General features: G+C 47.3%; 7 protein-coding genes across 7 annotated transcripts; 3 read left to right on the top strand and 4 right to left on the bottom strand.

Moving 5' to 3' along the window:
• Positions 1–142: 142 nt before the first annotated feature.
• Positions 143–3671, top strand: I302_109167 (uncharacterized protein; the record flags this gene model as incomplete). The annotated part of the gene is made up of 15 exons (XM_019194896.1): positions 143–170; positions 320–445; positions 541–687; positions 748–837; positions 892–1025; positions 1091–1357; positions 1427–1563; positions 1676–1840; positions 1924–2083; positions 2137–2228; positions 2303–2459; positions 2533–2637; positions 2769–3057; positions 3167–3323; positions 3446–3671. 15 exons carry the CDS (start codon positions 143–145, stop codon positions 3669–3671), a joined length of 2280 nt encoding a protein of 759 aa, XP_019043732.1.
• Positions 3672–4115: 444 nt separating this feature from the next.
• I302_109166 (uncharacterized protein) lies at positions 4116–5645 on the top strand (the record flags this gene model as incomplete). The annotated part of the gene is made up of 4 exons (XM_019194895.1): positions 4116–4198; positions 4324–4364; positions 4495–4628; positions 4767–5645. The coding sequence occupies 4 exons, from the start codon at positions 4116–4118 to the stop codon at positions 5643–5645; spliced, it is 1137 nt and encodes a 378-aa protein (XP_019043731.1).
• Positions 5646–6020: 375 nt separating this feature from the next.
• I302_109165 (uncharacterized protein) lies at positions 6021–9303 on the bottom strand (the record flags this gene model as incomplete). Its single annotated transcript, XM_019194894.1, has 4 exons — positions 6021–7139; positions 7232–7444; positions 7547–7750; positions 7828–9303. 4 exons carry the CDS (start codon positions 9301–9303, stop codon positions 6021–6023), a joined length of 3012 nt encoding a protein of 1003 aa, XP_019043730.1.
• A 638-nt stretch (positions 9304–9941) lies between these two features.
• On the bottom strand, positions 9942–11904 carry I302_109164 (uncharacterized protein; the record flags this gene model as incomplete). Its single annotated transcript, XM_019194893.1, has 11 exons — positions 9942–9978; positions 10057–10178; positions 10279–10341; positions 10408–10448; positions 10527–10640; positions 10743–10810; positions 10871–10927; positions 10994–11071; positions 11145–11282; positions 11406–11536; positions 11668–11904. The coding sequence occupies 11 exons, from the start codon at positions 11902–11904 to the stop codon at positions 9942–9944; spliced, it is 1086 nt and encodes a 361-aa protein (XP_019043729.1).
• A 518-nt stretch (positions 11905–12422) lies between these two features.
• I302_109163 (uncharacterized protein) lies at positions 12423–14995 on the bottom strand (the record flags this gene model as incomplete). The annotated part of the gene is made up of 14 exons (XM_065870810.1): positions 12423–12504; positions 12570–12606; positions 12667–12777; positions 12846–12871; positions 12932–13043; positions 13105–13327; positions 13405–13733; positions 13792–13859; positions 13918–14010; positions 14066–14137; positions 14211–14378; positions 14724–14745; positions 14812–14829; positions 14962–14995. The coding sequence occupies 14 exons, from the start codon at positions 14993–14995 to the stop codon at positions 12423–12425; spliced, it is 1395 nt and encodes a 464-aa protein (XP_065726882.1).
• A 1218-nt stretch (positions 14996–16213) lies between these two features.
• I302_109162 (uncharacterized protein) lies at positions 16214–18481 on the bottom strand (the record flags this gene model as incomplete). Its single annotated transcript, XM_019194891.1, has 9 exons — positions 16214–16453; positions 16530–16606; positions 16722–17007; positions 17113–17575; positions 17704–17856; positions 17925–17975; positions 18039–18116; positions 18188–18203; positions 18271–18481. 9 exons carry the CDS (start codon positions 18479–18481, stop codon positions 16214–16216), a joined length of 1575 nt encoding a protein of 524 aa, XP_019043727.1.
• Positions 18482–19493: 1012 nt separating this feature from the next.
• Positions 19494–23105, top strand: I302_109161 (uncharacterized protein; the record flags this gene model as incomplete). Its single annotated transcript, XM_065870809.1, has 15 exons — positions 19494–19614; positions 19672–19721; positions 19800–19953; positions 20046–20236; positions 20309–20321; positions 20390–20563; positions 20626–20644; positions 20707–20854; positions 20925–21029; positions 21115–21351; positions 21402–21661; positions 21773–22065; positions 22166–22485; positions 22560–22648; positions 22715–23105. 15 exons carry the CDS (start codon positions 19494–19496, stop codon positions 23103–23105), a joined length of 2565 nt encoding a protein of 854 aa, XP_065726881.1.
• Positions 23106–23157: the final 52 nt, after the last annotated feature.

Here is a 23157-nt window from a genome sequence, read left to right as displayed (position 1 = left end):
CATACAAACATATAACTACATCCACATGACCTCATCATCATCTCACCCACTCTCATTCTTTTTTCTCTCTACGGGTATTACCAACACATATATATATATCTTGACATAGTGACAAGCTCGTCATCCTCGCCCTCCCCTCACCATGCCCCTCAGAGATCTTCTCAAGAAACGTGAGTCGTTAGTTGCTGTACTCTGTCACTTACGGAGATACTGGTCGTCCGACCGTTATTCTCGGGGTCAACCCGCCCGGTCCCACTTCCAACGCATCTATAAGCATCTGCCATTCATTATACTGACACTGCTCATCCACTCATAACAGGATTCACCTCGGCGATACAGTCTATACCGCCTCCAGCATGGAAGATCCTCATTACAGATGATCATTCCCAGGCATTGTTGGATACGGTGTACAAGAACTTTGATATTCTCCAGCAGAATGTTACTTGTAAGTTTGCCTCGTTCCACTGACTCGCTTCCATACATCGTGGTCAATTTCTAGCTTGTGAGTATAGCTGACCTGCATTTGCGATTGGATGCTAGCCGTCGAACCGTTACATTCCCCACGACCACCCATGTCGGTAGATGCCATATACCTCTTGACTCCAACTGCTCAGAATGTGGATCGTATATTAGCGGATTTCAACGGAAGGAGGACTTATAAATCTGCTCATTTATACTTTATAGATGGTGAGCTGTCTATAACCCCTGCTCTAGAATGGACACCAAGCTTACAAAGTGGTGGTATAGGTATCGATGACAGACTGGCGCAGAAGCTTACCGACGGTCTACAAGGCGGTGTCTTGCAGGCTTTCGTAGAACTGTATTGCAATGTCTGGGGTAAGCTACGCCTTTCTTGAAATGTGAAAAGCATAAGCTGACACATCTCCGTAGCTATTGAAGATAGAGTATTCTCGTTGAAGAACCCGGGATCATTCTTCACCATGTTCGGGCCTTTGGGAGGAGCCGCATCGGCAGATCTAGCCATAGAAGCGTTCGAGGATGATGTTAAAGTTGCCGGCCGATCTGTAAGCTTGTCGGTTACAATTGTCCAAACAGCTTTCACTGATCATGCTTTCGGCCTTTTATGCAGATATTGAACTTCCTCGCAACAATAGACGAATCCCCTTATATCAGATATTACCAACCCCACCACCATTCACCCCTTGGTCCGCTGGCAGCACAAACTCAAGCTTCTGCCCCTGTCCAGCAGCAGGCACCACAGTCCTTACGATGGAGATCAGCAATGGGAGGTGGACAGAAGACACCCGAGATCGTTGGGGAACATCTAAGCAAGAAGATTGCGAATCAGCTGCAAGCGGATTTGGATGAATATTTGCAGAATAATCCTGAATTCCCCGTGAGTATTGACTCAACCAATCTTGTTCAAGTGAAGTGGACAAGAGCTGACAATGCTGATTTCGTATAGCCTGCAAGCGGTAGACCGAAGGGTGTATTGTTCGTAGTAGACCGGTCGATGGATCCTGCTGCGCCGTTATTACATGAGTTCTGGTATCAGGCGATGGTGAATGATCTGCTGAAGATAGAAGATGGTGTGAGATACAAGTGAGCTTGATGATTCTTCGATAATGGTCACTTAATGAGCTCTTGATAACCTGGGCATCTCCATTGTTTGCCTGATTGTGTAGTCAGATAGCTGATATCATGATTTGCGCAGGTACACATACACGAATACGATAGGAGGGAAAGAAGAGAAGATTGCCGAATTGACAGAAGTCGATCCTGTCTGGTGCTCTGTCCGACACCTGCATATGAAAGATGCTATCGATACGCTTATGACGGATTTTGGGAAGTTCGCGCAGGAGAATGCAGGATTTGGAGGGTAAGTTTGTTGACCTCGCATGCCCCCATCAGCTCGTTGTAACGCGGAATACAAGCTGATTGATCGACGATGTGTATATACAGCGGCGGCAATGTCAATGTGAACGACCTCAAAGACATGTTAGCTTCCCTACCTCAGTTCCAAACTCAGCGTGAACAGTTCTCGCTACATCTTGATATGGCTCAGGAATGTATGTCATTATTTGAGAAGAAGAAGTTGTCCCTTGTAGCCAATGTTGAACAGGTAAGCTAGCGGTTCCTTATCCGACAGGCACTCTAATCTGACGTCTTGTGTAGTGTTGTGCGACGGGATACACGTCAGAAGGCAAAACACCAAAGACGATAGTAGAAGAGATGGTTCCATTACTGGATGATCGTGTGAACATTACGTGAGTGGTTTAATTGGGCGCCTTTGTCTATGAATCGAGGGAAAGAATGTGCTGATCTAATATGTGGGATGCAGGTCCTTGGATAAAGTGCGAATCATGGCGTTATACATCCTTTTCAGAGACGGAGTAGCAGATGAAGATAGACGGAGACTATATCAACATGCCAGATTATCGATCTCGGAGCAGGATATGGTCAATAATCTGATACATCTTGGTGTGAAGGTGATAAAAGTGAGCTGCTTCCTCTACTGTATTCTTTCGCAGATGGGATATAATAGGGCTGATATGTTGCATTGCGTGGTAGGACTCGAGCAGATCAAATAAGTCTAGGATCAAGCAGAAACCTTCGAATCAGGAAGGTGAATATGAGTTGTCGAGGTATAAACCTATTGTGCAGATGGTCCTGGAGGTGGGTTCAATTTCTTCGCTGATGACCAGCTACTCCCTCTTTCCAATATGTTCCGTGAAATGATCCTCTTGATAATGTTCCACCGATATATCCTACAATGACGAAACAGAACTGACTGATTCATATGACAGGACCAATCCTCGTCCCGACTCGATCAATCCAACTTCCCTTACATCCGTGACGCCCCTGTCGACGCATCTGCCTCTCTCAGAGCAGGAGGAGCTCATACTCTCGCTGCCCCTACGCAATCTGGCTCACTGCGGTCTGCTAGACCGACATGGCATAAGGCACCTTCTGCTCGTATGAACAATACGGAGGGCAAGCAGAGGATAATCATCTTCATTGCTGGGGGTATGACTTATAGTGAGATGAGGTGTGCTTATACGGTCGGACAGGCGTTGGGCAAAGATGTCTACATTGGTGAGTTTGGGTCCCCCCATCGCTTCGAATACCTTTTTAATATTCAATGAAGGCGGTACCTTCTGTGATATACTAGGGAAACAAAGCTGATCTGACTTTTTCACCTTAGGCTCAACCCATGTCTTGACGCCTGAGATATTCACGCAGCAGATGAGAGCTCTAGGACGAGGAGGTATAGGTGCAAACCCTCCTGGAGGGCTCCAGCCTCATCCTCAGGGACCAAATAGGCCACATCGATCGCCTGGTCAACCCACATCGTACCAGAAGTGAGTGAAACTTGCCTTTGGTTCGAATTATATGATCCCACTATGCGAATTCAACGGGATGTGTTCCATCAGGACACTATGTCTCTTTAATCAAACCTTACTGACCACATGTACCATCACAGTATCCTAGACTTCAGACATTGGACCATACCCGTCGGACCACCCATAATACCTCCCCCACAACCTCAAGTCCAGAATCAACACCTCCAACAACCCAAATTACAACATCAGTCGTCCTATGCCAGCTCGCTTAACGACTCGATGAGTAATCTAAGTATGGGTAGTGGGGGTGGTAAAGACGGGGTGGAGAAGAAGAAGAAGAAGAAATTGTTCGGTATGAAGATTTAGAGGTTGATAAGTAAACTATCTTGAGACGTGAAGGGAGGGACACGATGTTGTATATATGCGAATAGTGTGAGTATGGAAGGAAGAACAATCTTGTACATGTCGATGAACGTAGAAATACATGAGATACTTAGCTTGAGTTGTGGGACAATTTGTGCATCCTTGTTATTTGTTCTTTATCGTCAAGTATCGCCCGTCATCATCGTTCATTCCGCCGTCACCACCCATTCGGAGTTCCGACTTCGACATTCAGGCACGCGTCGTTCAACCTCCACGCTGGTAGCATCGAATACTTGATTCTTCACTCTTCACCCGTACCAAGAGCATACAAGTATAGATACTCATCTACTCCAGAGACGATCACAGAGCTCGTCTGTCCAGAGGTGAAAGAACCCGCAATTCTACACGTCGAGAACCCCCAAGGAAGAAAGCCAACGCACCACTAATATGTCGCCCTCGCCTAAACCCAAGAACGAACCTGATGTGATGATGGGTCATTCGCCTACGCCTACGGTGTCGGAGTTGGAGATGTGAGTGGTTCTGATACTATATGTCATCAGCTATGCGGCCTTGGTATAGCTTCATATCCCTAATACTGAGAGGCAATGGCAGAGAGAAGGATAGCTCGCTAATGACATGATACAATTGTACATAGGGAAGCAGCGCTGTTGAGAAGTGTAATCGATGTCCGACCGAGTGAGTCAGTCCCCTCCTAGTCTTCGTGTCCACATGCCAATGTTCAGTCACCTGTAATTTGACTGTATATGTCATGTGTCATGAGAACAGAATTTGCCAGCTCATGTCTACCTGCATCTTGATCGCCCAGTCGGCCGCCATAAACACATACTCATCATTCAACTGCAATCATCAATGCACAAACGTACTGGAATTTGGATACCCATCGAAGAGCTTTGGGATAGGTTGGGGGGACTGTACAATCTAGAAACGCTAGATGAGATGGTGAGTTGACCTATCTCTGTCTTTCTGTCCTTTATTTCGATATCTCGGGACATGACATGCTGTATCAGAGCTATACCACAAACCATGTAGGCAGACGAGATGGTCAGATTGGATCCAGCTAACAAGGGGTATATATAGTCATCAAGCTCCTCTGCCTCCCTTCCTTCCTCTCCACCCCTTCTTTCACCCTTACTCGCTCACCCCAACCATCCAGGTGAGACCAGGGCCAAGTCCCCCAATTCAAACCGATCTTCCTTATCCCCTCTATCGGACATTTCCATAACCTCTCCACGCAACAAGAAAGGTAAACCTACAAAGTCATCTACTCACGAGAAGGAGAAGGAGAAAGAGAAGGGGACAAAGTCGAAATCTGCCAAGGTGATTAACTCGAGGCATTTCAAGGAGACTTTCGATTTGCCGTATTTTAAGGGAAGGAGTACAGCTGAAGGCGATGAGGAGGGGGATGATCAAGTGGAAGGAGGATCAGAGGAGAAAGATGGCGATTGGGAGGGGATGATTTATACTAGGGCCGAGGATCCGGGGAAGGATAAGAAGTGGGGTGGGGCAAGTCCTAGTAAAACGAATGCAGGTAAGGCAGACGAGGAGCAGGAGCAGGAGCAGCAAACAGAGGAGGAAGCTCGGGACGAAGAGGAAGCAGCAGAGGAAGGTGGAGAAGAGGAAGAGAATGAAGATGACGACGCCCCAGAAGAAGAAGAAGAGGAGGAGGAAGAGGAAGAGGAAGAGGAGGTATCTTCTCCCGTTAAGCGTAAACCGGGTAGACCACCCAAGGCCAAACCTGCTCCTACCCCTGCTCGTTCTGCTACGCCCGTCGTCCGATCAAGGAGGGATAGTGTGAGTACTCGACGAAGGCCCAATCGAGGGAAGAAGGAGGAAAGTGAGAGTGAGGATGAGGTCGAGACTAGGGGAAAGAGGAAGAGAGATGAGGGGGAGGGAGATAATGTTAGTTCTTTTGTTCAGCTTGGTCTTGGCCTATTCCCCACGGAAATGGCGAGCTGATCTAGATTCTCGTCGAATAGAAACGACGAAAGCGACGATAAGCACCAGTATCTTGAGCTGGACTATATATTTCTTACAGAGAACGACAGTGGAGCAGAACAAGGAAGTAGAGCACTATGCAGTTGTATAGACGTTGTAGTGTACCTAGAAGATGGACCTCCGTATCATGATACTTCCTATGACCCCTGATCTGTCACAGTGCAGACCACTGTCCAACAAGGCATTATTATTATCGAACTGGATGACGCTTGACCATCTCATTGGATCGCTGAGGAGAGAACTGCACAGCGTAACTCAGATCCTGCATATTATCACATACAAGCATACATACAACATTATCAAGTACAGTACATCCCAATATCACACCTAATATGATTACCTCATCCCTAGTCTGGGCTCAGCAGTCGAAGGTCTCTTCCGTATCCCTCTTCTAGCGGTAGAATTAATAGGCAACGACCCGAGCGTATCCTGTTGATTTTTCGCAATAGGTTTCGAACGGGATGTTATACTTGATGATCTCGTCAACAGCGTTTGAGATTGTACGGTCATATTCAATGTAGGAGAGTAGGCCCCAGAAGAAGAAGGATGTAAGAAAGGATGACCTTGAGGGTGGGCATGAGGGTGAGGGTGAGATAACCTATTTTGCCTTATCCCTTTTTGAACGATATTTGTAGGCTGTTGGAGAGGAAGGGAGATGGACGTATGATTATTAACGAGCGGTACGAGTAATCCCCCGCCCGCAACAGTGGCAGGCGGAGTAGAAGATTTCATCTGCTGTGCGTTTGAAAGAACGGGGATAGGATGAAGTTCCGTAATATTCACAGGCGGGGTGAAAGGTCTAGATCTGGAGAACAGACTGGTCGATCTTTTCCTGTTTTTCTTCTTCTCGTCGTTATTACCGTTACCACTCGCCTCGACTGGTCCGTCGGCATGATCAAATATCGTGGTGCTGCTTGTGGGCGTTTTGGACCTTGATCCAAGGGTTGATCGACCAAAGGTAGCTGGTTTAGTCCCGAATTTGTGGATCCCACTTGACCCTGGTCGACCACTGTTGATACCGTTCGGTGTAGGGGATTTGAAAGTGTCGTGATTTACCTGGGAGGTTGGCGTAGTGCTCGTGTTGGTCATGCCTGCTACTGCCTTGGCTATCGCTCCAATCGTCCGACTGACAGATCTCGAATGTCCATGCGAGGGTGTACTTGATTGATGAGATTGTATCTGAATTTGACTTTGGGTTTGGGATCGCTTCCTATTAGCAGCAACCGTGCTTGCCATTGGGATTTCAGTCTTGGCCGTGGCACTCTTGTCGCATTCTTCCGTTGGGGTGTTGGGAGCGGGCGGGACAGGGGGTTTGCCAATATGTGGTGGTCTGACTTTCTCGCTCATTATATTACTTGCTAATGTCTTCTTGAACAAATTCAGCAGAGAGGTCTTGAGCGCTCGATCGGGGTTGAAGAAGTTTGGTGAGACGTATAATCCCAGTGGGACGAGTATCTGTAGCGTATCAGACGACATCAAATCAGTTGTGCTAAACTCAATGAGGCGGCTCCATCCTTTGGATGAGACACAGCGTGTACTGTACTTACCCTCTCATTGGTACTTTGTTCCTTCGTACTCGCCGACAACTTGTTCTGAACCAGATACTCAAATTTCCACTCTGCTTTCCCCCTCTCTTCCACCCCGCAAACGGAGTAGACCCCAGGTTCTTTGATTTGTAAGGTGGCCCCTCGAGAGAGGTAATCGTACTTGTCGTCGCCGTTTATCGTCAGTCTTCGTAGCACCGGGAGACCTTCCAAGGCCTGCGACCGCCCTCACAAGAGCATCAGCATATATCCTTCAGTCTGTACTTCACCATAAGCAAGTGTTCGAGATGGTCGTGTGACCTAAAAGGGTACACTCACAGCATGATGGAACAACCACCTATCCCGCTCTTTAGGGTCCATCCCAAACTCCCAACACCCAGATTGCTGGAAACATTCCGGTCTTGTCGGTGACTCACACCATGCTGCAGCTTCTTTCAGAGCTTTCTCCTCGCGCTCGCGGAATACTGAGGGTTTAATTGAGCGGATGAATCGTAGTGAAGACCGGTTCTCACGGCATCCTTCCTGGGTACATTGGACACACAAACGTCAGTACAAAGCTACAAGGGGTATCGACAGGAGGGAAGATGAGGATAGCCTACCTGATCTACCCAAAGTTGGATAGTCATATTCCTATCGAAACCCTTGAGCGCCACTTCCACCGCTTCACCTTCATTCTCCTCTTTCTTACTAGGTATCCTGTTCTCCTCGGCAGGTGTGATTGAATGATCCGAATGGTTGTCGGACCCGGTTTGGAATGGCAAAGCAGGTAATTTCTTATCGCTCGATACGACTCTACTCCTAAATCCGTAACTCCCGTTCTTAGGCGTCGGCGTATCTTCAAGCTCATCCTCCACATCCAACAATTCAGGAGGCCAGCTCTTGCTCATGTACGTGTGCGGAGGATGGGGGGTAATGATAGTATCTGAGAGAGGGGAGTTGTCGTAATTTTGATCTTGTGAAAGGTTAACATGAGGGATGTAGCTTGATGATTTTGTTTTGGTACTAGTTAGAGTAGTATCGAAAGAGATATCCAATGTCGATGGGGTACTGATCAATGTCAAATCGACTGTACTGGATGAGCCAAATGCGAAGAAACTATCTTTCCTCATCCCTCCCGCTTCGGGGTAGGTGTCGTCCTCGTACGCTGATAAGGTGAAACTCCAATTATCCAGTTCGTCGTCCAGCCCGTCCCTCAACGAAGCAAGTTCTTGGGATTGCACTTGTGCTTGAGGTTGAAGTTGAAGTTGTAGTTGTAGATCAAGGCCATGTCCAAAGGTATTGAAGCTCTCCGAACTATCTTCTCTATCCAATCTACCGGGATTCACCGATACCGTCTGCCCATTGTTCCTCTCCGTGGAGTATCGTGGAGTAGATTCCTCTTCCTCTGTCTGAGCATCTAGCCAAATCTTGTTCCTCCCCTTCTCGGTGAATATGTCTTCTTTGAACGTTATCAAGATGGGCGACGGTACATCCTGCTTGAGGTTCAAGTTCAGGCTGGGAGTTAAGGACTCTACTTCCCTCATCAACCCCATTACTTGTTCCAGATCATCACCCCTCTGCGTTGTCAATCTCCGTCTCTTCGATGGACTTCCTTCGCTCTCCTCGTCAAACCCCCAATCAGACCCACAAGGCGAACACGGCACATCAACTCTATCCCTGGCTCTGGCCTCTAGTGCCAATCTCCCAAACTCCCCCCTCGAATCAAATATCAATGGCAATTTCCCATCCCCCTCTACAGATCTCCGTCTTCTTCCACCTACCGTCCTGGACGATTCCAACACTTCGAATAACGTGCGGATCTGCGTATCAGGCGAGGAGAGGATGATAAGTTCCAAAGGGGCGAACTCGTACTCCTTCCCGTCCGAGGCGAACGAGAGGGAGTATGTATTGGACAGATCGTTCAGAGCCGAGTGGGTTACAGGGTTGAGCAAGCGGGTTCCTATGGGCGAGGTTTGGTTGAGGGTTGGGATCTTTACTGGTGAGGGGGCGATACGACGGAGTCGAGCTGAAGAGGGGGAAGAGGATGGGAGCTTGTTGCGTGTTGAATTGCTGCTGGAGCAAGGTGGTGTAGGCATGTTGATGGAGTTTACTAAATCAAATCTTGGGCTAAGCTCAGTGCGCAAGTAGGTGAGTGGGTCCTTCGGAGTATCAATCTGGTTTTCTAAATAGACATGCTAGTCAGATGATAGAAGACCATAACTTATCAGTATCACAAAATTGCCATCTTCCATCGTAGTATCCTCAGACCATGGTCGATATCCAAACACCCAGAAATACCACTGTATCAGTTTCATCCACCGCCAACATCTCCAGTTCAAGGCGTTCGTTCATTCTTACGCTAAGTTAGTAAGGACGATCGATCGGTCTTCAGGCACAACCCCTCGAGTCAGCTTTAGTAGCGTATATTCTGTACTGTTGTACGAGTGATGATCGATGGTGCTAATACTATACATACAAGCATTGGAATGATGAAACGTCCTGTATTTTCTGAATGGGAATTGGTAAAAGTCCGTCGCGTTGAAACTGATGAACGAATGAATAGTCGGCGGCGAAATGATAATTATACTGTACGTTAGAAGTTGAAACCCGACTAGGTAGGTCGTCCCTTGAAATCCATTGAGATATGTCTTGTCCTGTCTCAGCTAAGCAAGATCCGAGACATGCCTGTATGATCGTTCTGACCATCATCGTACCGTGCGGTCCTTGGCTTTGCTTATGAAGGTACCATCAATGCGATCAACCCGAGTTCTCTATAACACCAAAAGCAAGAGGCCAAGTTGATTAGCTCGGAATGTACTGTATCAAGCCAAATGCAGACAGGCACGTACCGTCTTACTTGATCGCCTACCAACATCTCACCATACTCTTCTTGCTTACCAAATCGATTTTCTGCTTCCTTCTTCAAGGTGGGAATGGGAGTGAGGTTGAAATCGGGGGTGAGGTGCCAAAACTGCAAATGACAAAGATTGGTCAATCACTTATCGTCTGTGATAGCCTCGATGTACGGCATGTCACTGAAACGATCAATTAGACATGAGAAATAGACTCACGAAGGTTGACGATATTCGGATTAGAGGTCTATCGGGGAAGGCTTCTTTCCTTCTTTCGACGGTCTGGAATTACCATTTGGCGTCAGCGAGAATAGAATTCACTTGAACCTAGAAGGGAAAAAGGCTCACATCTAAAGTAGCCTGTGTACAGACTACTTCGTGATATCCAGCTGAACCAAAAAAGTCATTCGATTATTAGCTGGAAACACCCAAATCGACATGCAGAGGGATAACAATATGTGACGCACCTTTTATTAAACCGCCAGTCAACCATTCAATCTGTTTCCCAGCTTGCACCAACAGACACCCAGGCGGTATCTTGACTTGAATCTTCTTACCCGAGTTCCTCGCCCATATATGCACTATCAACGGCAACGAGGCATCAGCGACTTTCCCTTCCTGTACCCAGATGCGCATCCGATCTTCTTGACGAGCTCGGCAGGCAAGCCAGAAACCCAACTCACACCCTGGATATCGAGATTGACCATGTATCGTCAAGAAGTTCAAGTCGGTATGGAATCCTGCGTATATCCTGCTCTTGATCGTCAGCGGATATACTGTATCGAGATATCAGATTATGGCTTATACACACGTGTTGAGTTTCCCGTACTTGACCAGATCCGTAGCAGTAGGAGCGAGGAGGTGTGATCTGTCGAGAGGTAGGTCAAGATTAGCTCAGACGAAGAATCAAGTCAAACTTCCAGATGAGACTCACCCATATCGTCCAGCATCTGTGAAAGTATCTACATCCGACCCCAATCCACAGGCTACCATCTTAGCTACCCCCTCGACCCTATCATCAACCCTCTCGTCAGCTCATTTCTGACTAACCGTTGGGTTATTCCAAGAAGAGATTGAAGTCTCACGCCTGTTTCATAAATCCTCCCCACTCGTTCACACCATCTTCCCACGTATTTACGAACCTCTCAGGAATCACATTAGGAGCCTCGAGTACGGGGAAATGCGAGGTGTAGGGTGGTTTCTCCGACATGCGGTGGAAGAACCTACACCCAATGAACATCGAAGGTCAGCAACAACGTATTTCGAACCTGTTCGGCCCAGGGTCCGAGATCCATTGGTCGAATGCACTGGAATTGTGTTATATGTCGATGAAGGTGCTTACCCACCTGCATTTCGGATCAGCCCCATGTCCACCAAGATCCACCGGCCTCTCACCCTTCTCAAGCGACGATATTATACTCTGGCAGTTCTCGTCCGAGGCGCATTTGGGCTTCTCGGTATTTTCCAGTGTCACTCCCTAACTCGTTATATAGCATTAGCGTTTCTGTCCGATCCATCTCATTGCCTCTGCGCTCACACGGCTTTGGGCCAGATGGTATTAACGTAGAAGGACGGACCAAACGATGACTTGATAGAAGAGGAACTTACAACCTGATACCCCACCTCCGGCCTTTCATCCCTCCTCAGCTCCTCCTGACTCTGATTAAAATAATCTTCAAACAAATCCAAAAACCTATCATTCGCTTCTTTGGGTGTCCTCTCATCACGCACTATCAATGCTCCCGTCAGGATCAACGATTCCGCTGCCTTGCGGCATTCAGATTTAGACTCTTCAGAGGTGGGGTCGATGAGGAAGGGCGTAAGGGAGATTATGGATATTTCCATTGTTTTGATTTCTTTTCAAGTGATGGTTGAAGGATGGACTAGAGTATTGTAAGCTGATAAGGTTGACTTCCTCTTGCTTCTGGCTTCTATATACAATGATCGTTGAAGTATGACTAACTATCGCAGATCAAGATGAAATGGCGAGCAGCACCTCTCAACTTTGTTATCTGTAAACAACCTCCACCTTCGCGTCGACAGCCTATCAAACAAACCATATCACAATCAAGTCTCAATCACACTTCCCCACTCAGCACACCCACCCTCCCATTAAGTATGCTATTCATAACACAACACACACCACACAATGCCAGCCTGACGACCACAAATCTATTCGCAATGTATGATTCATGATGGAGTATATAAGAGTAAAGAGAAAGTCTATTTCAAGAAGAGATGACCAAAAAAGAGCGTAACGCAAGATATATATGTTGTTTATTCATTTGAGGAATATCTGATGATGGGTAGCGAGCATATCCAAGAAGCAAGGTATCTTAGCTTTCAAGAAACCAAAAACCACCTTATAATCTGTCTCCGGTACCGATAGAGGTGACCTTGAAGCCGATCTCGGTAAGGGCTTTTCTGTCGAGGATGAGTCGACCGCTATATTGCATCAATCGTATCAGCGTTGATTCACGAGTATTGTGGATAGCTGATGAATCACTCACTCAAAGACGAAAGCGGGTCGAGGACAGTCGTCGTAGACTAACAGATGATGAGGATATCAGCATGAGACTCGATACATCAGTGTCATGATCGACTCACTCTTTTGCCAGTCGAGGGTCTTGAACTCATCCCATTCGGTACAGACGACGATGGCCTCGGCGTTGTGACAAGCCTCCTCAACGGTCTGAGAGATGGTGACGTGGGGCTTGACTGGGTACGTGATCAATTGAAGTCAGCAATTTTACACAAAGCAGTGTTACCGGTTCCCATATACTTACTGGGTTCGGCGGGGATGTCTCCGTAGCTATAACGTCGTGATATCAGCACCCTGTCCCAATTGAGCGTTAAAAACTGTCCTACTCACTCAGTCAAGTCGAGCCAGATTTGGTCCTTGCTTACTTGAGGGTCGTAGATGTTGATTCTAGCCTTCTCAGTCAAGAAGTGGTTGGCAAGAGTGATAGCAGGAGATTCTCGGGCTGAACAGATGCACTATGTCAGCACAAACTTGACTATGATGAAGTCAATAACCTGACTCACTATCACCAGTGTCCTTCTTGAAAGCCCAACCGAGGATAGCAATCTTCTTTCCGGTGATGGTGTTGAACAAAGTGTCAACGACCTTGTTGGCAAATCGAGATTTTTGGTATTCATTCATCTCAACGACGGCTCTCCAGTACTTGGCAACTTCAGGTAAGTGGAGGGATTCGGAAAGGTAGACCAAGTTGAGGATATCTTTTTGGAAACATGAACCACCGAAACCCTACGAATCCACCTTTTGGTCAGCAATGTTCCTTCCCATAAAGTTGGACGAAGGGACAAAAGAACAGATGTACTTACGACTGAAGCCTTCAAGAACTTAGAACCCATTCTGGTATCTTTACCAACGGCGTAAGCGACCTCATCGATGTTAGCACCGGTAGCTTCACAGATGGCCGAAAGGGCGTTGACGGATGAGATTCTCTGGGCCAACATGGCATTGGCGGCAAGTTTGGAAAGCTCGGAAGACCAAAGACCGACGGTGAGGATTCGGTCTCTTGGAACCCAGTTGGCGTAAACTTGGGTAAGAGCTTCACAGGCGTCTTTACCTTGTTGAGTTTGGAGAGAACCGATCAAGACTCTGTCGGGAGCGAAAAGATCCTCAATGGCGGTACCTTCAGCCAAGAACTCTGCAGACAAGGCGTTAGCAATTTGTTCACAGGACGACATCGAGGGCAGATCACTTACCAGGGTTGGAAAGAATGTCGAAGTGGCATCCGGGCTTGGAGTTGGCTTCGAGGATAGTTCGCATAGCACTACTCCGAAATCAGCTATATTCTGACCGACTGAGAAAGAGAAAAGAGAAAGACTCACTCAGCGGTTCTACAAGGAACGGTGGATTTCTCGACAACAATCTTGGAGGATTTGGCAACCTCGGCAATTCGTCGGGTAGCAAGTTGGAGGAATCTAAGGTGTACGCATAAGTATGTTCCTCGAAATGAGGCAGAGAGATATTACTCACTTCAAGTCAGCGGCGAAACCAGCACCGATACCAGACTTCTTGGTTGGGGTGTTAACGGAGACGAAGATGAGGCTATCGATCACCAACAAGTCGCGTCAGCTTTGCGCGTCTCTTCGATAAGGTTATACGCGATCACGACACGAACTCGGCCTCCTCGATTCCCTTGTCAACGTCAGTGGAGAAGAACAAGTTCTTTCCTCTGGCAGCCTTGACGACTTCATCGAGACCTGGCTCGTAGATGGGGAGTTCATCAGAGTTCCAAGCGTCGATTCGCTGTTGGTTGAGATCGACGATGGTGACTTGGATGTGAGGACTGCATACGGAAACAATGCACAGATTAGCGGATGCTATAGTAGAGCAGTAAAGGTAGACAGAGCAGGAGGTAGAAGAGGAGGATATGTAGGTATGCTTGTTATGAGACAAGATATGTGTGAGAGGAGACACGTTATTTCACCACCACGTAAAGACGTGGAGGTTTCGTCTCGGAGGAAGTTGGGAAGGATAACATGAGGAAGGGATGCAATGCATGTAAGGGTAGGGTGAGTTTCATGGAGGGTCGTTACTCACCATTTCAAAGCACTGTATTAGCAATCATACGAAAGAAACACGTCAGTTCACGTTGTATACGACGCGTAGAATCATGGGGAAAGTCGCGTACATGACAGCACAAGTGGGACCACCTAATCATGGGAAGAGGTCAGCTTGGTCTGAACTGCAGAGCGATCAAGCACAGAGAGCTGACTTACCGACGTAACCAGCACCGACTGTTAGGCGAAGTAGAAATGAGGATATGTCAGTAAATTATCTTCACACTCGTTATCATAGAGAAGCGCAGCAGATGATGGGACCGTCTCCCTGGTTGACGGTGAGGAGGTATGAGCGGATGAGTGACTCACTACAACAGATCTTTTTGACTTGGATAGGAGCCATCTTGAAGAGAGGGGGTATGAGGGGTATGTATGGATATGAAAAGAGAGTAGAAAGGTGAGATTGAAGAAATAAAAGAAGAAAGAGAGACAAGGTTGGATGATTGAGTTATCTATGGTGAAGTATGGTGTGTATGGTGGTGGTGGTTGGTGGATTTCACCATTCCAGGGTATAAATCTACTAGTAGCGCGAAAAAAGAGAGTTGAGAGAGAGAGATTCGCGTGGCCGCCTCAACACGTTACTCTTAGTTACTCTACGTACTCTTCCCATCTCAGGGTAATATCAAGTTAACCTCATCCTTTGACTGGCTGAAAAACGTGGGATCAGATCAGAAAGCAGGTCCAGGCGGCCATCATCACTTTTCTTGTTCGGGTCGTACTAGTCTGCTTGTGCTTGTGCTTTATGCTTTGCTTGGAGAGTTCAGGCACAACTCTGAGTTAGTTTGTGATTTCCTTATTCCACATCCGGAACCGCATCTTACTCTGTACACTGTGTTTACTCGTTATCGATGTAGATGTAAACAAGAATACTCGTATCTATCGATGTGGTGCTGATGCTCCAAGTATCGGGTTGATACGGACGTACGATGCTTCACCAGTCAATCAATCAATCAACCTGCTTCGAAAGGAATCGTCTGATGAGTAATCTGATCCGCACGGACGATCATTCATCTAATCGATTAATCACGCACTGACCCTCTCTCTGATCACTCGGTTCATAGCCATAGCCATAGCCATCACTGCACGATTCCGATGCTGTGCAGAATATGATCTGCCTCGCCCGAATCACCGAGGAGATAGTTCGATCCCAATCAATCAATCGTCGAAAGGAGGGTAAGAGTAAGCGATGAGAACTTGTGTTGTACGATCAGAGTATCCAAATGTCATGGTAAGATAGTGTAATACGGTAACAAGACGATACTACATTCTTCAACTGGATATGGATAGTTCTACCGAAACAAAGAACTCGAGTATGCATATAAAGACGCACTCTACTCTACTAACAGCCAGATAAAGCTTCCACCGAAACTAAACCAAACCCAAGTCAGAGTTCGACTCGGACCCAAAATGACAAAAACAACGTCGCTACTCGTATACTAACAAAGTACATAGCATATCTACCCGACCCAAAAAAATCAAACCTCCAAATGCCATCTACAGCTCAAAAATTGTTTTCCGTTCTTCCGTAAACTGGTCTGAGGAGACCAATCCTGCCTTGCTCCTAATATGTATATCTGAAATGAGGATTCTGGATATCCGTCAAATCATTCTCCCCATTAATCTTACCGAGCCTTTCCATCTCTTCGGCAGATAAACCCGACTGTCTAGCTTTCTTATCTCTCCTGGCGTTTACCCAGATGTAGTAGAACCGGAGGATGAAGATGACCACGAAGGTGAGGCCGAAACAGATCGCACTGGCTATGAGACCTGGTCTGTACAAGGGGGCGTCTTTGGCTTGGTACTGTGAACCCAAGGGATCAGTACATTTCCCTTTATTGTCAGCGGATGAGGGGTGAGCGTGATGGAGGGAGACTTACCAGCTGAGATCCCACGATGTTACCTGCGCAATAACCTACGAAAGACATTGTAGAAGCTACTGATTTCTTGGTTCGGCCTGTCCACGAATCAGAGCATCAGTAACGTTTCTAGCATTTTCACTATCACTCGGTGATGTAATCCTCGATAAGTTATGATCGTGAACGATTGGTTCAGAGAAGAACCGGACTCACCAGCAACATTGGAAGGCAACATACTCCAACCCATAAACACCGCCGTCGAGTAAATACTCATCGTCAAAAGCCCACCCCACTTCTTCCACCTATAAGCGTGTTCCTGCGGCAACAGCGCGGCGACAAGCAGACCCGCACATCCAGCAATCATCGAAAAAGCCATGTAGTATGTTCGGGTGTTTTTGTATTTGGTTGCGAGGAATCCTGAGAGAACATTGAATGAACCGCCCATGGCTCCTCCTGGCATGTTTAGAAGGATGACTTGGAGGGAGGTGAATCCGAAGGACTAACTCGTCACGAGCAGATAACATCAGTGACCATCCCTGTTCATTTATGGGATAGCAAGGTGGTACGGAAAGAAAGGGAGGAGAAGCGGGAGTAGTCAACCCACCTTAGTCACAATCCCACCAAAAATCCCATACCCTCCATTAGGTACATCAGCCAAGAACGAAATCAAGAAATAGCAATAGATCTGTGGGTCCAAGAACGCCTCCCTGACCTGAGACCACTTCCACTCCGATTGACCACCACCACCACTCTGATTCGAGACTATTCTCGCCACAGCCTGCTTCTTCTGTTCGGGGGTCAACCATCGCACTTCGTCCGGCGTACCAAGCAAGAAGAATAATACAATAGCCCATGCAGAGGTCATTCCCCCAAGGAAGAGGTTGATAGATCTCCAGGCGGCGATACCACCGTTGTTCTGGGTGGCTACTCCTATACCGTATGTGACTAGTCCTGTGAAAATTGCGAAGAACCCGTTCTGGGCCATCCAGATCATCGAGCGCATGCCATGCTCTTCTCGTTTGTACCATGAGGCTACTATCATTAGGAAACCGGGGGAGATACATGATCTGGAGGAGAGTTGGGTATATCAGTAGGGTCTTCCCATATTAGCATTTGGGTGTGGAAGGATCATACAGGGATTGAGGATTAAGACCAAATCAGGTGGGATAAAGGACAAGAGAAAGGGATGACTCACTCAAAACCACCAATCAACGTTCGGAGAATCATCAACCCCGCCCAATTATGACACACAGCAATGAGCATGACCAAGGCTCCCCAGATGAACACTGCGATAGACAGAAATCGACCGAGTCGGACCTTTTGCATGATATAGTTCATGGGCCCCTCACTATATAAGGTCGGAAGGAGAATCAGCCTAGATCCAGTTCTATATTTTAGAATTGAATTTGAACTTACAAGACCAAGTAGGCCAAGTAGAAGATCGTGGACAACCAAGCTGTTTGTTGACTATTCCAACCCAAGCACGTATGAGCTCATACTTCAAGGGTAGTGTTGAGAAGAAAAACTCACCCATGAAGATTGGTATCTGCGGCGATACCGAACAGAGTAGAGTTCGAGATCGACTGTTTATCGGCATATTGAATACCACTATTTTGTTAGAGATATACTATCAGTAAGATTACCTCTTGTACAAACTATCGACCGATCGAGGGACATACTAAGTCATAGCCATAACTACACAACTTGCAATCAGCATTTATCCCACATATTTATGATTGATTGGGTCAGGAATAAGACGCACTAGGCATAAGGTACCAATCAATCCTCTTCAACAACCTCTTATTCTCCTCCTCCGTGAACTCCTTCTCGGCATCCACGGCAGTAGCATCGAGCAAGTTCGGTTCCGGTCCCTTCTCGTCCCCTCCCATACCGAGACCAAGGGGCTCTTGATCATGATCGAGGGGATGGGGGTGAAGTGATTTCTCTTCGTATTTGGGTAATGGAGCGGCCATCTTGTACGCGGTATTTGTTTTCGTTTTCGTTTTCGTGTCCTAATGAAAGAGGATTCGATTCTTGGACATAGATACCTAATGTCGTCCTATATATATACCCTTTTCTTATCCGCCGATGCGAGACCGTACGTCCTGGGGTATCTAGTAATTAGATGGTGCTCCGGTGCGAGAACTGGTATTCCCGAAATTTCATGGTCCCGTTACCTGTTCTTGAAGATCGGAGTGTCTCCGAAGAATACTTGACCTGAACATTGGTTTGACCTTGTTCTTGTAGTATCCGAGGATAGGGAGATCTTGGTAACGAAAGTTGATGCCAAAAGCGAACGCGAGTGATTAGGTGGAAAGGCTGAAGAAACAACATGAGACACGCTCTAAGTCCACACAATCGGAATATGCGATGGTCGATAACGTTATGAAGGAATTACCGATACCATCGCTTATTCCGTTTAGTCCATCCCATCCAGTTGTTTGGGATCCGACATTACATTGATTCAACAGCTTGAGATACCGCCACGGCGCGCACGGGCCTCTGCGTACAAACATCCTTTGGGCGAGAGGAAAGGAGGCGGCGTTGCTTGCGGAGCTCTTTACCCTGATACCGATCTTGCGGTTACTTCGTACGAAGACATGGGATTGGTCAATCCCAGTGCCATCGCATCGGGCGATCTTCGTCGGACTGGACTCGTACGGACCGGGATGGTACCTGGTTGGAACTGAGCCTATCTTCCTGAAGACGGAGGTTAGCCGATGATCTGATGATTCACAGTATCTGATTCATACTCAGTAGCAAGGTAGTGAATTACCGATACTTCGGATGAGCTGTATGTCCATTGAAGTGAGATCGCAGTGAATTCAACAGACAAAATTGATCACTGAGTTGAAGCATTGTTGAATAGCACGTTGAGAATCCCCTGGAACACATCGTATACAAGTGAATGTGGTCTCCATAACCTCATTCGTCCTTCGTCCAACTTGTTCGGTGTCCCCTGGCCTGTCGTCCATCAAAAGCAAGATGCCCGTAGCGATTCACCCGTCCCCAGAGCGCTCACCGTCCAAAATCAAATTACTGGATGTCGAAGAGGTATTATCGAAGTTGTCTTTACCAGAGAAGGTATCATTGTTATCAGGAAAAGGTATGTCAACCACCGCGGTGTAATGCAGCACGAGCTGATGAGTTTGGGATACGATAGATAATTGGCATACAAGGGATATCCCAAAATTCAACATCCCTTCTCTCAGAGTAAGCTTTATCTCTTTGTTTACTCCAAGAGCAACCCCTCGATGAAGATACAAGCTGACGGTATGAGCTTGAGGGCAGTTATCCGACGGTCCGAATGGATGTAGGGGTACGAAGTTCTTCGAAGGTGTTCCGGCGGCTTGTTTTCCTTGTGCGACGGGTCTGGCAAGTACCTGGGATGTAGAGCTTGTATCTGAAGTAGGAGTCGCGCTAGGTGATGAGTGCAGGGCCAAAGGTGCGTCGTGTCTCTCTGGCTTTGATCATATCAATCTGATATCTCCAGGAGAAACTCGAAGCATGACCTGCTGACCATTTGTGTGACATCAGGTGTGCACGTACTACTGGCGCCGACTGTTAACATGCTCCGTACACCCCTGAATGGAAGGGGGTTTGAGAGTTTCTCAGAAGATCCATTACTTAGTGGACATCTTGCTGGAGGGTTCATAAGGGGATGTCAAAGTACGGGTGTGGCTGCGACGTTGAAACATCTGGTTTGCAATGATCAGGAGACGCAGCGGGTGAGTTCGGCCGATCTTTCTGCTTTGAGCTGTCCTTCAGGAGGTAGGTGCTGATGATGGTCTGCTCGATAGTATTCTATCAGTGGTGAGCACAGGACGACGAATAATGCTGGATCTAAACAACGGTCTGATCTATCAATTTGACGTGTATAGCTGAAGTCGACGAAAGATCCCTAAGAGAGATATACCTAAAACCGTTCGAGATTGCGATTCGAGAGAGTAATCCTTGGTTGGTCATGACAAGTTATAATCGTGTGAATGGGAAGCACGCCTCGGAGACTGGGGAGCTGATAACGGATTTGTTGAGGAAGGAATGGGGATATGAGGGTGAGCCCTTCGTCTTGTCAATCTCAGTGTGAAGTTTGGCTGATGGAGGTACACATAATCAGGTATGGTCGTATCAGACTGGTGAGCGGCCTGTGCACGGTGAACGATGAGAAGTATGGATCCTGAATTGAGAACATGTTTAGGCACGGAACATATTCTACAGACGAAGCGATCCAAGCTGGTTTGGACCTCGAGATGCCCGGTCCATCGATCATACGTGGACCTGCGTTGTTACGGATGGTGACCTGCGGTAAAGTGAAAGAATCAGAGATTGACGAGCGAGCACGACAGGTGAGTAGCCCTCAAATCGCCGATGATACAGGTCTTCGCCATCAGGTACTAATGTGTCATGTGTGAGCAGGTGCTCAAGTTGGTAAATCGACTGATACCATCCGGTATACTGAGTAATGGGGAGGAAAACGAGAATCCCACTCCAGCGATAGGCGTGATGAGGCAGTCTGCTGCTGTACGTTCTGTGTCCTTTGAGATGGGCCATTTCAAAATATCTTGCCTAGAAGTATAGGAGGCTGATCATGAGAGTCGTACCACAGGACGCCGTGGTGCTATTGAAGAACAATCGCAAGATCCTACCACTGCCCAAAACAGGTAAACGAATAGCAGTGATAGGTCCAAACGCGAGCCGAGCTCAGATATTCGGTGGGGGAAGCGCTGCCCTCCGACCTACATATACTGTCAGTCCGCTAGATGGGATCAAGGCTGCTGTGGGTGACGGTGCAGAAGTGCTTTATGCGAGGGGGTGCGATGCGCATAAGTTGACACCGTTGATTGTGAGTCATTAGCTTCCTTGTTCTTTAACTTTTTGCTAATGGTTGAACAGGGCGAGGAATTGATAAACTCAAAAGGCCAAGCAGGATTCGATATAACATTTTACAATGACCCTCCCTCCTCTTCCTCTAGGATACCCATACATCAATTGACCACCACCAATTCCAACATGTTCTTCAATGATAATCTACCTGAAGAGCTGAATAGAGCATGTTACGCCACTGTCAACGCTACGTTCACACCACCCCGTTCCGGGATATACGAGTTCGGTGTGGGTGCGTTGGGTGTATCGGATCTTTATGTCGACGATGTGTGAGTCTGGCCTGTTGCACCTTAGTCATTCCTTCATAACCGTCCAAGATGTTTGAACGATAGGCGGAAGGGGATGAAGAAAGCTAATTTTGACATGATGTGCATCGATAGTCTCCTAATTGATAACTCCACCTCTCCTCTCCCTGGAGAACTATTCTACGGGAAAGGTTCACGTGAAGAGACGAACACGATACATCTTCAAGAAGGCACGACCTACAAGATAAGGGTAGAATATGCCTCGCCATCCGCTTCTACATCTTTTGTTGGGCCCTTAGCTCTCAGCTCAAGGGGTGGTCTGAGATTTGGCGGATACCTGAAATTATCGCCTGAAGAGCATATACGCGAAGCTATCGAGTTGGCTGGGTCGGTGGATTATGTGGTGTTGGTAGCTGGATTGAATGCTGGTATGTCTGCTCACTTGATTACATGTCTGAATGAGCGGGACGAGGTAGTAAGGCAAGAAGGCAAATGCCGATGAAGTGATCCTGTTATGACATGGAACAGAATTCGAGACAGAAGGATTCGACCGTCAGACCCTCTCTCTCCCTTCCCCCACTCTCAACCTAATCGAATCAATATTATCTGTCCGCCCCGACGCCGTGGTATGTCTACAAAGTGGCACACCCCTTGAGCTACCTTTCCTGGATCGGTGCGATACGATGCTCCATTTCTTCTATAATGGGAATGAAACTGGTAATGGACTCGCGGAGATTCTGTTTGGCCGTACGAACCCCTCAGGGAAATTACCTTTTACGATACCCAAGAAGTTGGGGGATTGTAGGTCGCATAAAACACTGGAGAGTTTCCCAGGCGTGGATGGGAAGGTACGTCTTACTTCCTTGGCTCTACTCCTGGTGCTGTGTCGGATTGACACGGGCTGATAAGTGGTTATGGGTAGGTACATTACGAAGAAGGTGTTTTTGTGGGATATCGCCAATTCGTGTCGCACGGTCCACAGGCTGCTTTCCCCTTTGGACATGGTTTGAGGTGAGCCCTACCCTATTACCCTTCAGTCCACAGTCTCATTGGAAAAGACTAACGATTGAGATATAGTTACACGACATTCCAATATGCCCAACCGGCCTCAGCCCACCCTTCCCTCAATCTTTCCTCGACCAGCTCAATCGAGATATCATGTATAGTCCGAAACACCGGCCCAACCCAGGGAAGAGAGATCGTTCAGCTCTACGTCTGTCCTCCCATCATCGAAGGGGTAGACAGACCAAAGAGGGAATTAAAGGGATTCAAGAAAACCTCGCTTATTCCACCAAGTGGGGAGGAGAAAGTGACTTTGCAGTTGAATAGAGAGGCTTTCGCATATTGGAGTATAGCCAATCACAGGTGGGAGGTGCAGAAGGGTATATATCAGGTTCTTTTGGGATCGAGTTCAGAGGATATTCATGGGAGGTTTGATATCACCATAGAGGAGGACTTTAGCTTTTAGATTTTTACAGTATATATTCTCAGATTGTTTATAGTGTACTATAGATATTCAT

The sequence above is a fragment of the Kwoniella bestiolae genome, chromosome 8, assembly GCF_000512585.2.
Source record: "Kwoniella bestiolae CBS 10118 chromosome 8, complete sequence".
Taxonomy (NCBI): Eukaryota; Fungi; Basidiomycota; class Tremellomycetes; order Tremellales; family Cryptococcaceae; genus Kwoniella; species Kwoniella bestiolae.
Note: the sequence above shows the minus strand (reverse complement) of the source record. Positions and strands in the feature narration are given on the sequence as shown.